The sequence below is a fragment of the Miniopterus schreibersii genome (assembly GCF_964146895.1).
Source record: "Miniopterus schreibersii genome assembly, chromosome: 1".
Classification (NCBI taxonomy): domain Eukaryota; kingdom Metazoa; phylum Chordata; class Mammalia; order Chiroptera; family Miniopteridae; genus Miniopterus; species Miniopterus schreibersii.
The window spans coordinates 63,006,496-63,020,203 of NC_138101.1; the positions used below are offsets into that span (position 1 = coordinate 63,006,496).

At 34.6% G+C, this 13,708-nt stretch overlaps 1 protein-coding gene across 3 annotated transcripts in view; it reads right to left on the minus strand.

Annotated features, from left to right (window-relative positions):
• Positions 1-13,708, minus strand: part of MANBA (mannosidase beta) — a 116,109-nt gene that overhangs the window by 39,055 nt on the left and 63,346 nt on the right. For all 3 annotated transcript variants that reach the window (XR_013997459.1, XR_013997460.1, XM_081116971.1), the window contains exon 13: positions 7,322-7,486. Coding sequence is in view for 1 of the 3 variants with exons in the window: in XM_081116971.1 (XP_080973097.1) it covers positions 7,322-7,486 (165 nt within the window). In the remaining 2 variants the exon portion in view is untranslated. The remainder of the gene's footprint in view (positions 1-7,321; positions 7,487-13,708) is intronic.

Below are 13,708 nucleotides of genomic sequence, written 5' to 3' on the forward strand. Positions count from 1 at the left end.
TGTTCTTTAGGTGTCATATCTAATAACTGCTATCCAATCAAAATTCACAAAGATTTACACCTATGTTTTCTTCTAAGAGTTTGATAGTTTTAGCTCTTATGTGTGGATCTCTGATCAATTTTAAGTTAATTTTTTAATATGGTGTAAGGTAGGGGTCAAAATTCATTCTTTTCCAAGAGGATATCCAGTTGTTCTAGCACCAAAACACTATTCTTACTCCATTTTATTGTCTTGACACCCTTGTAGAAAATCAATCAAGATGTGTGTGTTTATAGTTCTGTACTCTCAATTCTATTCAATCAATCTACATGTCTGGTTTTATGCCAGTAGTACACTAGCTTGATTACTGTAGATTTGCAGTAAGTTTTGAAAACAGGAAGTGTAAGAACAAGTTTGTTCTTTTTCAAGATTGTTTTGACTATTCTGGGTGCCTTGCATTTCCATATGAATTATAGGATCACTTTGCGTATTTCTCCAAAAATAGTAGTAAAAATTTTGATAAGGATTGTGTTGAATCTGTAAATCAATTTGGGGAGTAATGCCGTCTTGACAATATTAAGTCTTCCAATCCATGAACACAGGATGTCTTTCCATTTCTTTAATTTCCTTCAACAATGTTTTGTAGTTTTCAGTGAGCAAGTCTTGCATCTCTTTGGTTAAATATATTCCAAAGTATTTTATTCTTTTGGGTACTATTATCAATGGTATTGTTAATAATGTCATTTTCAAATTATTCATTGCTTAAAATACAATGATATTTGTACATTGGTCTTATATCCTGCAACATTGCTAAATTAATTTATTAGCTCTAATAGGTTTTTAGGCTGATTTTTTATGGTTTTCTGTATATAAGGTCATATCATCTGCAGATACAGTTTTTTTACATTTTCCTTTCTAATATGGATATCTTTTATTTCATTTTCTTGCCTAATTGTCCTGGCTAGAATCTCAAGTACAATATTAAACAGAAGTGGCAAGAGCAGGCACCTTTGTCTTGTTCCTGATCTTAGGGAGAAAGCTTTCTGTCTTTCATCATTACATATGATATTAGCTATGGGTTCTTCATAGATGCTCTTTATCAAGTTGAGGAAGCTCCCTTGTATTCCTAGTTTGTTGAATGTTTGTTTTTGTTTGTTTGTTTTCTTTTTTTTAATCCTCACCCGAGGATATTTTTTCTATTGTTTTTCAGAGAAAGAGTAAGGGGGGTGGAGAGAGAGAGAGAAACATCGATTCAAGAGAGAGACATAGATTGGTTGCCTCCTGCACAAGCCCTGACTAGGACCGGGTATCAAGCCTGTAATCGAGGTACGTGCCCCTGACAGGGAATCGTACTCGAAACCCTTTGGTCCATGGGCCAACCCTCTAACCAGTGAGCCAAACTGGCCAGGGCGAATGTGGTTGTTGTTTTTTAATCATGAAAGTGTGTTGCTTTTTTTTTTAATGATTTTTCTTCATCTATTGAGGTGATTACATGGTTATTTTTCCTTTATTCTATTAACATGGTGTTTGACTTTCATATACTGAGCCAATGTTGCATTCCTGAAATAAATCCCAGTTGATTATGGTGTATAAAATTTTTATATGCTATTAGATTTAGATTGCTAGTATTTTGCTTAAGGATTTTTTCTGTCTATATTCATAAGGAATATTGATCATTAGTTTTATTTTCTTGATATGTCTTTGTCTAGTTTTGGTATCAGGATAATAATGGCTTAAAAAATAAGTTAGAAAGTAGTTTCCCCACTCTATTTTTTGTGAAGGATTGTTGTTAATTTTTATGTTTTTTAGAATTCACTAGTGAAGCTATCTTTTTAAAGGGAAGTTTTCATTTTTATTACTGACTCAATCTCTTTAGTTATAGCTTTATTCAGATTTTCTATTTCTTCTTGAATCAGTTTTCATAGTTTATGTCTTTCTAGGAATTTGTCCATTTCATCTAGGTCATATGACATATTGTCACACAATTGCACACAACTGTTTATAGTATTCCCTTACTGCCCTTTTTATTTCTGTAAGGTCAATAGTATTGCTTCCTTTTTCATTCCTGATTTAGTAATTTGAGTCTTCTCTCTTTTTTTCTTGGCCAGTCTAGCTAAAGGTTTTTCAATTTTGCTGATCTTTTCAAAGAACTAACTTTTGGTTTTGTTGAGTTTCTCTATTATTCCAATAAGGCCTGTTATTAATGTGCAAATTTTCTGATGTCTGCTTTACTTAACTGCTGAAAATAGATGTTATAATTCAACCAAACATCTCAGTAGTTAAAGAATTCCTAGTATCACATTTGTAATGGGATATAATATTTTGAAAACAAAAGGAACATGAACAATCCAACTAAAAAATGGACAAAGGACCTAAATAGACACTTGTCCAAAGAGGACATACAGACGGCCAAGAGACATATGAAAAAAAGCTCAAAGTCACTAATCATCAGAGAGATGCAAATTAATACCACAATAAGGTATCACTTCACACCTGTAAGAATGGCTACCATCAACAAATCAACAAATGTCAAGTGCTGGCCAGCATGTGGAGAAAAGGGCACCCTGGTACACTGCTGGTGGGAATGCAGACTAGTGTAGCCACTATGGAAACAGTGTGGAGTTTCCTCAAAAAGTTAAATATTGACCTGCCATTTGACTTAGTGATCCCACTTCTAGGAATATAACCTAAGAAACCCAAAACACCAATTGGAAAGAATTTATGCACCTCTATGTTCATAGCAGCACAGTTTACAATAGCTAAGATCTAGAAACAGCCCAAGTGCCCATCAGTAGATGAGTGGATAAAAAAGCTGTGGTACATTTACACCATGGAATATTATGCAGCTGTAACGAAGAAGGATCTCTTACCTTTTGAGACAGCATGGAGGGAACTGGAGAGTATTATGCTAAGTGAAATAAGCCAGTCAGAGAAATACAAGTATCACATGATCTCACTCATATGTGGAATACAATGAGTAAAATAAACTGATGAACAAAATAGATCTAGGGGGGAAAAAGTAGATACCTACTCCATTTATTGCCTTGAGAACTTGGGCAAAATACTTAGGCTTTCTGAGCCTGTTTCCTCACATAATAAATGGATACAGTAATACAGATGTCTGGAGATGTTGTTAGAATTACTTGAGAAGGTATATACAAACCACCTCATCCCAGGGCCAGGCATTTAGTAGACACCCAAAGAATGTTTATTGTCTGATTAACTGTTAAATTACATGATGCACATAAATACAGTACACTAGTATGTAATAGATCATTCCTCTCCTTTACCCACCCTATCCCCTTCTTAAAAGCTCAGCATGACCTGGATCTTCCATTGAGTCTCAGTGCTGTTTACCAAACAAATAACTATTCAGGGTAGCAGTTGTCATCAACACCTGGGCCCACTGCAGCACAGCCTGCCTTTTCTTCTTACTTGTTGTGATGAAGTTACTTGCAACATGAGGAGATAAAATGGGCCCCTGAAGAATATGAATCTCTCAAGGACATCCCCAGGCATCTAGCCCTCATTACATGCTCAATAAATACGTAAAGAATAAATGAAGGATCTAGAAGCTAAGAGGTTAGTAAAATGTGTCACCAGCCCAGCTTCTGCCCTAAGTGCCTAGTAAGAGGCTACGCTGGCAAAGCCACTTAGCAGTTAGTTTAGATGTGTCAGTGTAGCTAGTCAGTCCTCAACTAAGCAGTGAGGCATGTGTGACACATCGTAAGAGGGTGTGCCTGGGTGTGGGCTATGTGGAAGACAATACAGCAGCACATGGCAGAAGAATGAAAGGTGAGGCAAGATTAGTTTGGAATATTAGAAGAATTAAAGAGGTAAGAGCCTCCTGGGATGCCAGTTTATAACATAAAGAGTACGGAAGGGTCTAAATGTGAGGAAACTTGCTGCACAGCTTCACAGCCAAGATTTTTCTGAAAGTTGAGAAAATAATGTTTAATAGAATGTCTTGAAAAAGTGGTACACAAGCCAGGACCCTGTTCTTCAGAACAGTATGAGAGACTGTGAGAAAAAGGTCAGGGGTGGCAGTGGGAACAGGGAAAATGGACCACAGAAAGCTTCACACAGATTAAAGGTGATTGTTCTAAAATCAAAGTAGCAAGGGGGGGGAAACTTTTGCACTAACATTTCCTGTTTGTCTTTTAGTCAAGAAAATCCAACATTAAAAACCAAAAAACCCTAATTCTCATGTCTTTCTTCTCAGATCCCATCCAGCATATCAGAAAGTCCCAAGGTATAACCTACAAAGACAGGTCCAGCTGTGAGCCAATGCCTGCCAGGACATCAGCGCTAAATTATCAGACAAAACCATCACCAACAAAAACCTGCAACGGAAGTCCACTTGTCCACCCAGCTCCTAACTACCTCAAATGCTAATGAGTTCAGAAAGAATTATTTCTGTCAGTCTCTGAAAATGGTTTTCAGGAAATAGAATAAAGTAACAGTCATAAAATGAACAGCTGGGAGGAGCAAAGCCAGCATGAAAAACAACAGCTGAAAAGGTTCACACACACACACACACACACACACACACACACACACCCTAATAAGGGTAATCTTGTTTCATATATTAAAATTGAGACACTTTTATAAAATATTGGTTATAAAAAGCTAATAAAAATGAAACGTAACACTTTCAAAGGGGCAGATATCAACATTATCTTCAAACTTGTGTTCTATGAGGTAATTTCATAAATTACATATCACATTGGCAAAACTTCACTAACTGATAAGATGAAGACTGAAACTTTGAAATTCTTTTAACCAGTGTTTTTTGCCCTCTAACAAGGGGTAATCTTTTGGCCTCTAACAAGGGTTTTCTGCTTCAGCTTCTATCTGGGGTTTTGCATTTTCTTACAGGAGAAAACTGATGAGGGTGAGCATGAATTTAGATAAAAATTGGCACATTTTTAGGTTCTAAGAGGCAAAAATTTAAATGTGATCATGTCTGACAAAATCTTGTTATCTATTTCAGACCAACTCATATGACTGGGATTTCGTACCTTCTCTCTCGGAACTTGAAACAAGTATGGCACAAACATCATATAGTTAAGCAGGGGCTTTAATATAGTCTTAGGTAGTTTGCAGCTTCGTGAAATGTGGGCAAATAAAAAAAGTAAAATGGAGACATTCAAGTGAAATTATTATCCAAAATTTAGTTTGATAGTTTCTTAAAAATTTAAGCATAAATTTCCCACATAACTCAACAATTTCACTCATATATTTCTACTTTAGAGAAATTAAAATACATGCACATCTTTGTATGTATTAGCAGTATTATCGAAACAGTCAAAAGTTAGTAATAATCCAAATGTCCTTCAACCGATGAGTAGATAAATAAAAAGTGGTATATTCATACAAGAGAATACCATTTAGCAAGAAAGAGGAGTGAAGTATAGATATATGCTATATCATGGAAGAACGTCAAAAACATGCTCAGTGAAAAAAGCCAAATGCAAAAGATCACATATTATATGATTCTAGTTATATGGAATATTGAGAAAAGTAAAATCTGTAGAGACAGAAAGCAGATGATGAATGTTTTCCTGGGGTGGAAGGTGAGAAAGGGGAGTGAGTGGAGATGAGCTCGAGAAATCCTTTTGGGACGTAAAAAATGTTCTAAAATTAGATTATGACAACAGTTGCAAGACTTAATAAATATAGTAAAAATCACATAAGTGTACTCTTAAAATGAGTGAATTTTATGGTATATCAATTATATTTCAATAGAGCTATTTTAAAAGTAATCTAGAAAGGTGCAAAATGTAACATGCACAGATCTTAAGTGTACAACCCAGTGACTTTTAACATATGTACACACCCATGTAACCAGCACCCAGATCAAGATATAAAACTTTGCACGCCAGAAAGTTTCCTTGTATCCTTTCCTACTTACCAGTTCACCATCCCTCTCCACAAGAGTGGTTACCACTAATTTGCTCTCTATCATCTTGATTCCTTTTGTCTGTACTGAAACTTCAGTGTTTCTTTTGCTCAACATAATGTCTGTGAGATTCATCCAAGCTGATGTTCAGTAGTTCTTTTTTTTTTATTATTGTTGTGGGGTATTCACTGTATAAATATACCACAATTTGTTTATAAAGTCTTCTGTTAAAAAAATATTTAGGTTGTTTCCAGTTTGGGGCCATTATGAATAAAGCTGCTATGAACATTATTTTTGATGTTTGTTGACATACACACTCATTTTTCTTGGGGACATAGTTAGGAGTGATTCAAAGAGTAAGTGAATGTTTAGCTTGGGTAGAAACTGCCATAAAATTTTCCATAGTTGTTAAACAAATTTCCACTCCTACTAACAATGTCAGAAAGTTTCAGCTGTCCTACCTCCCCAACAGTTGGTAATGTCAATCTTTTTAATTTTAGGCATTGTGCTAAAATTACATTGTGTGTAGAGGCTTTAACTTGCATTTCCTTGATTGAGAATGAAATTGAGGACATTGTTCTATACTTACTGACCACTTGGATATCTCTTTGGTGAAATGCCTGTTTGAGGATTTTGTCCATTTTTTAATAGGTTATCTTTTTCTTATTGCTTTATAGAAGTTCTTCATTGTATACATAAATCTTTTATCAGATATATGTATTATAAATATTGTTCCCCAATCTGTGTCCTGCCTTTTCTCTCTCTTAATGGTGCCATTGATACACAAAAGTCCATGATATTAATGAAGTCCAATTTATCATTACTTTCTTTCACTGTTAGAGTTTTTATATCCTGTTTAAGAAATCTGTCCCTATGCCAAGGTATCGAAGTATTCTCTTAAGTTTTCTCCTAGAAGCTTTATTGTACTACCTTTCACAGTTGAATCTTTAATCACTGATCAAATTCATTTTTGTCTGTGGATTCACAGTTCATTTCTTTCCCCCTAAAGATACCCACTGGATGCAGCACTGTTCATTGATAAGACGATCCCTTCCCACAAGATTGCAGTGGCATCGTGTCCACAGTCAGGTGACTATATTTCACATAAATCTGTTTCTTGACTCTATTATGTCCCATTGTTCAAGTTTATCCCTGGGGAATACTATTGTCTTAATTACTGGAACATTATAGCAGTCTTGAGCTGGAGAACATTTTAAGCACAACTTTTTTGTAGAATTTCTAAGCTATTCTTGTAAGAGAGACAAATGGCAAAAATTATTTATTTCAAGTCTTACATGTCATCATATATCTATTTTAAAGAAGATAAAGTCCTTAATCAGTAAAATGAAAAATAGTTTCGCCACATAAGGTTTACAAAACTTAGGTGATCTCTTATGTTAACTTCAGGAACCTTTTGAACTCCAAATGAAAATGCCTTACCTGGGTAAGGTAAATGGTATCTTTGAACGCGCGTAACGGATCTGTGCTTTGCGGGAGTTTGAAATGAAGTCCAGCCTGATAAAGCATTTCACTGTTACCGTTTTCATGATGTTGTCGATGATATGAAAATCTGCTTTCGTAAGACCAGTCCTCTCTAGATGAAACCTTTTGAGTAAAGGATAAGAGGTGCAAATTGGGAAATTAGGAGTAAAAATACTTTTCTACACATTTCTGACAAACTTGAAAAGTTCTCTACACACTAGAATCATTTCACAGATGTTCTTGCCATCACACTTATTGTTGGTGAAAGATCAGCCTCGTGCAAAGTCAAACCACAAAACCAGGATTTGGCACCTATACCTCCCCTTACTCAAATGTAGAAAATTACAATTTGATATTTCCATTAAAAATCTAGTCTTATCAAAATATTATTCCTTTTTTAAACATTAGTTATGTGTATTTTTTTTAAATGTTAATCCTCACATGAGGATTATATTTTTATTAATTTTAGAGAGAGAGAGAAAGAGAAAGAGAGACAGAGAGAGAGAGAAACATCGATGCGAGAAAGAAACATCGATCGGCTGCTTCCTGCACGGGCCCTGACCAGGGTCGAGCCCCCAACCTGGGCACGTGCCCTGACTGGGAATGGAACCAAAAACCTTTCAGTACACGGGACGATGCTCCAACCAACTGAGTCACACTGGCCAGGGTTAGTTATATGTATTTTTAAATGTCATCTTATCTACTTAGAGTAAGTAAGTTGTCAAAACTGAATAATGGACTGAAATCAACATTTTGCTAAAACTGTCAATTCTTTAACAGGAATAAAATATCACTATTAACATGGTAAATGCTTTAGCACCTGCTCATTTGTTTCTCAGTGATTACTAAATATACGTGAAATGTTTAATTTTTATATAGTTGAAGACACAAACCAAAAGTGATACTCCTTTTCCCTAAAATAGATCTTTTCTTTTTTTTTTTTTTTCCAGTCAGACACAACTTCAGGATCTTTCTTTTATCCCTTTGATAAGCTATTATTAGGTCAAAGTAAAAAACAAAAACAAAAAAACACATTAGTGTCTTTTTACAGAAAAAGAAAAAGCAATAATTCTGGCCTCTAGGCCTATGAATTAATGCACTGCTAGCACTTGATAAAGATATAAGATAACTGCAGACTACATTTGAAAATATCAGAATTTTAATCCAACTTACACAGTTTAAAAAAACATATTCCACCCACCCTCAAAAACCCCTAAAAATTAAAAAGTTTAATTCCTATTCATAAAATATGACTTATAATTCCCACTAATGCATGCACAGACCAATCACCTTAAAAGGAAACAGTTATTCTCTAGGCACTTATTTATACCAAACAAGGATTTTTGTGGAAGTTTTTTTGGGTTTGTTTTCTTTTTTTGGGGGGGGGGTTGTCGAATAGCCACATTTAATGTGGAAGTTTTTCCAAATTATATAATTTTTTTAAACTGTTACCACCAGACAGTTTAGAGAACATGAATTACGCCTGTTATTTATTTAAAATAGAGGTATTAGTATTACAGTCATCTGTATACATCTGAGATGCACATCTTTACCAATAATCTTCCTCTTTTTAATGAGTCTTCCTTTCTAAAGTCTGAAACACACCTCTGGGTGTCTCAGCTTTCTCTCTCATTGGTAATAATCTGAATGTATCCCATAACCAGTAAACCTAAACCTTTGTTACATGGGAAACTTTCTACCTTCTGATAGCTGTGGTTCGGAAGTCTTATAAATTTCAGCTATGACAATGTTACCAGAAGGAATTAGAGAGTGCCAGGTAAGGTTCTAATTGCTTTAAGAATATTAACTCATTTTAATCCTCATAACAACCATATAAGTAGGCACTATTATCACACTATTTTACAGATTAGAAAACCAAGCACAGAAAGGTTAAGTACTTTGGCCAAGATCCAAAACTAACTTGTGCAATCTAGTCTCAGCCTCTAGTTCTTTAAACTTAGATGTATCTGAAGAAAACAAAACTATAATACAAATTATATGGGCAGAATGGCCTTGATGAATAGTAGCAATAGCTTACATTTTATGGACTCTCACTGTGTCAAGAACTATGCTAAGGTGGGGGGGTGGGAGCGGGGTGGAGGGGGTCAGTGAGGAAAAAGGGGGGCATCTGTAATACTTTCAACAATAAACATAAATTTTTTTTAAAAGAATTGTGCTAAGGCTTCAATGTATTAACTAACTTAATCTATACACACTATCATATGCACATACACACACACACACTCGTAAGAGGTTATTTACTACTATTAACCTCAATTTACCAATGAGAACACTGAAACTCAAACAATTAAATAATTTGTCCAAGGTAATATAGCCCGTGTGGGGCAGTGCTAAGATTCAAATCTAGATCTGTTTATTCCAAAGCCCCAGCTTTTAATCACTGTGCAATATTGATGACTGCCTGTTGAAAATATTATTTTACAAAGAAGTAATGTATCCCAAACTAGAGAGAGGCATTTTTGTTGAATACACCAGAAAAGCTCTAAATGAAACAGCCAAATTATTATGTAAAGTTATTTTTTTGGTTTCTTTTATCTTCACAATTATCTATTCAAATTCTCAATTAAGCAATGTTGTCTGAAAAGAGGCAATGATTAAATAAAGGGTTCATAATGAACAGAACTTCTCTTCATCTTTCCCTATTTTAAAATATATGTTTCCATGGCCAGTGTGGCTCAATTGGTTAAACATTGTCCATGCACCAAAAGGTCATCAGTTCAATTCCCAGTCAGGGTTGGGGGCTCAATCCCTGCTTAGAGTGCATGCTGGAGACAGTCAATCGATGTTTCTCTCTCTCTCTCTCTCTCTCTCTCTCTCCCCCCTCTCCCCCCCCCCCCCCGCCTTTTCCCTCTGTCTCTAAAAATGGTAAAAGCATATTTAAAAAAATAAATATGTACATAGTGTTGAGTTTCTCTGGACACCATCAGACATATCAGAAAAACATGTCAATTCCATTCTTTTCAGGAGGTGAGTAGAAATGCTTATACATTTAAGAAAAAGGTTTAGCAATTTCTAAAACTCACCTTTCTGAAATGTAGTAAAAAGAAAGTGATCAGCTTTGGGGTTTAATAGTAAGTTTGAATCCAGATATATTACTCACTACCTAGGGACAGAGTGAGAGAACTCTCAAGTCTCCACTGCCTTGGTTTCCTCCTGGGCCTCAGTCAAAGTGGAAGAGGGGGGATTACTATTAAATAAAATAATGTGTACCTGGTACAGAGCATCTGCTCAGTAAATATTTTTGCTTCTTTCATTCCTTCATTCCCATTCTCAACACTTGTTCCTGCCTAAGATACTGAACTTCACCCTCCTTCATTTGAAATAATAGTATTCCCAAAAGATCAGTCCCCCAACATGAAAGTAATAAAAAAAACAGCTAAGGGGCAACACTAAACTTATTATTATTAAAGCTAAAAATACAACATCACTTTGATATGTAGAAGTAGGTATAGTTGTGTTCAGGTGGTGAAATTGAGAAAGGTTTTGAAATTATCTTAAAACTTTGTGGTTACTTTACACAAGTGATGGGAGAGGGGGGCCAAGAACTACATGATCATTTCAATAGATGAACAAAAAGCACTAGACAAAATCCAACACCCTTTTTGATATAAACACTCAACAAACTAGGAATAAAAGGAAACTGCCTCAGCTTGACAAAGGGGATCTATGAAAAACCTACAGTTAACATCACACTAAATAGTAAAAGACTGAAAGCTTTCTCCCTAAGGAAAGGAATGAGACAAGGATGTCTGATCTTACCACTTCTATTATACATTGTACTGGAGGTCCTAGTCAGAGCAATTAGGCAAGAAAAGTAAATAAAAGGCATCCAGATTGAAAAGGAAGAAATACAACAACTTCTATCTGCAGATGACATGGTTTTTTTATATAGAAATCCCTAAAAAATTTTAGGAAAAAAAAAACTATTAGGGCTAATAAATGAGTTCTGCAAGGTTGCAGAACATAAGTTCAATTTACCAAAAAAAAAATCAATTGTATCTTTATAACACTAGTAATGAACAATCTGAAAATAAAATTAAGAAAACAATTTCATTTACAATAGCACCAAAAAAGAATAAAATATTTAGGAATAAATTTAGCTAAAGAAGTATAAGACTAGTACACTAAGAACTACAAAATTAAAGAAGACATCACCTGTTCAGGAATCAGAAGACAATATTGTTACGAGGGCAATACTTTGCAAACAGATCTACAGATTCAACACAATCCCTATCAAACTCCCGCTGGCTTTTTTACAGAAACTGGCAAAGTGATCCTAAAATTCATATGGACATGCAAAACACCCAGAACAGTCAAAACAATCTGGAAAGAACAAAGCTGGTAGACTCATACTTTCTGCTTTCAAAACTTACTACAAAGCTACAGTAATCATGACAGTGCATACTGACATAAAATAGACACACAAACCAATGGAACAAAATTGAAAATCCAAAAATAAATCTTAACATTTGTAGTAAATTGATTCTCAACAAATAGGTGAAGAGAATTCAGTGAGGGAAGGAATGATGTTTCAATAAATAGTGTTGGGTCAATTGGCTATTCACATGCAAAAGAAGGAACCTGGGCACCTACCTCACACCATACAGAATAATAAATCACAGACCTAAATTTAAAAGCTGAAACTCGAAAACAACACTGGAGTAAACCTTTGTGATCTAGGTTAGGCAATAATTTCCTAGATACAATACCAAAAGCACAAAAGATAAAAGAGAAGATTGATAAATAGGATTTCATCAAAATTAAAAAATGTTTGTGCTTTCAATGTTACCATCAAGTAAGAAGAAAGACAACTCACAAACTGCAACAAAATATCCACAAATCATATATCTGATAAAGAATATATACAGAATATGTATATCTTACAACCCAATTAAAAAAATGGGCAAAAGATTTGAATATATATTTCTCCAAGGAAGATATATAAATGAACACCAAGCCCATGAAAACATGATCAACATGATAGCCAAAGAAATACAAATTTCCTGTAAATATAAATGTCCAGGGAAATGCAAAAAAAAAAAAAAAGGAAATGGAAAATAACAAGTATTAGCAAGAATGTAAAGAAACTGAAACCCTCATACATTGTTAGTGGAAATGTAAAATGATGGAGCCACTTGGAAAACACTTTGGTAATCCCTTGGAATGTTAAACACAGAGTTACCATATGACCCAGCAATTCCACTCCTAGGCATAACTTAATAGATGTTCACATAAAAACAGGTATACAAATGTTCATAGCAGCATTATTCATAATAGCCAAAAAGTAGGAATAACACAAAGATATATCAAATGATAAATGGACAAACAAAATGTGGTATATCCACACAATGGAATATTATTCAGCGATAAAAAAGAGCAACATACTAATAAATAATACAACATAGGTGGACCCTGAATAATTTATTCTGAGTGAAAAAAGTCAGTCTCAAATGATCACACATTTTATTATTCCAATGATATGAAATATGCAGAACAAGCAAATACATAGAAATGCAAAGGAGATTAGTGGTGCCTAGAGCTGATGGGAATGACAGAGTGAAGAGTGACTGCTAATGGGTACAGGTTTCTTTGGGGGTGATGAAAATGTTCTAAAATTAGATCATGTTGATGGCTGCACTACTCTGAGAATATCCTGAAAACTATTAAACTGCATACATTAAATGGGTGCCCTATATGATCAGTGAATTATATCTCACTAAAGCTATTTTAAAAAGAACGCAAAGAACTCTAAAACTGAATCCACCTATGAAACTGAATCATCAGGAACGGAGAAAGTGAAATGCCATACTGAAAATCAAATACACCAACATGAAGAGAAAGGAGGAAGAAGAGGAAATGAAAGAGGAGAGAAAAGAAATGAATAATACGACGTGATAACATTAGACAAAGACTTGTTTATCACATTCATTTCTCTTACTGTAGTAAACTATCCAATTCTGAATATCTGCAAATAATTTTTTAAGAAGTTGTAGGATATACAGAAAATAGCAAGTGACAGTTATTTTCATGTGTAATAATAAATCAGGCTTAAGGAGCCACAGACTCCCATTTATTTTTTTAAATGCTCCTGAAGGAACATAATTAAAAGCAATATAGAAAAGTTATGATCCCCAAAATGATGACTACAAAAGTTTAGCTCAGCTCCCCAACAGTTAAAGAAAATAAAGCTATTTCTTCTCATCTTCTTCCAAAAAAATAATTTAAAATAAGTAGATTTCATTTGGTTTTCTGAACCACTATTGAAGAAGTGACATATGCCCAAAGGCCACCATTCTGAATCTCTGGGAAATCAAAGATAACTTA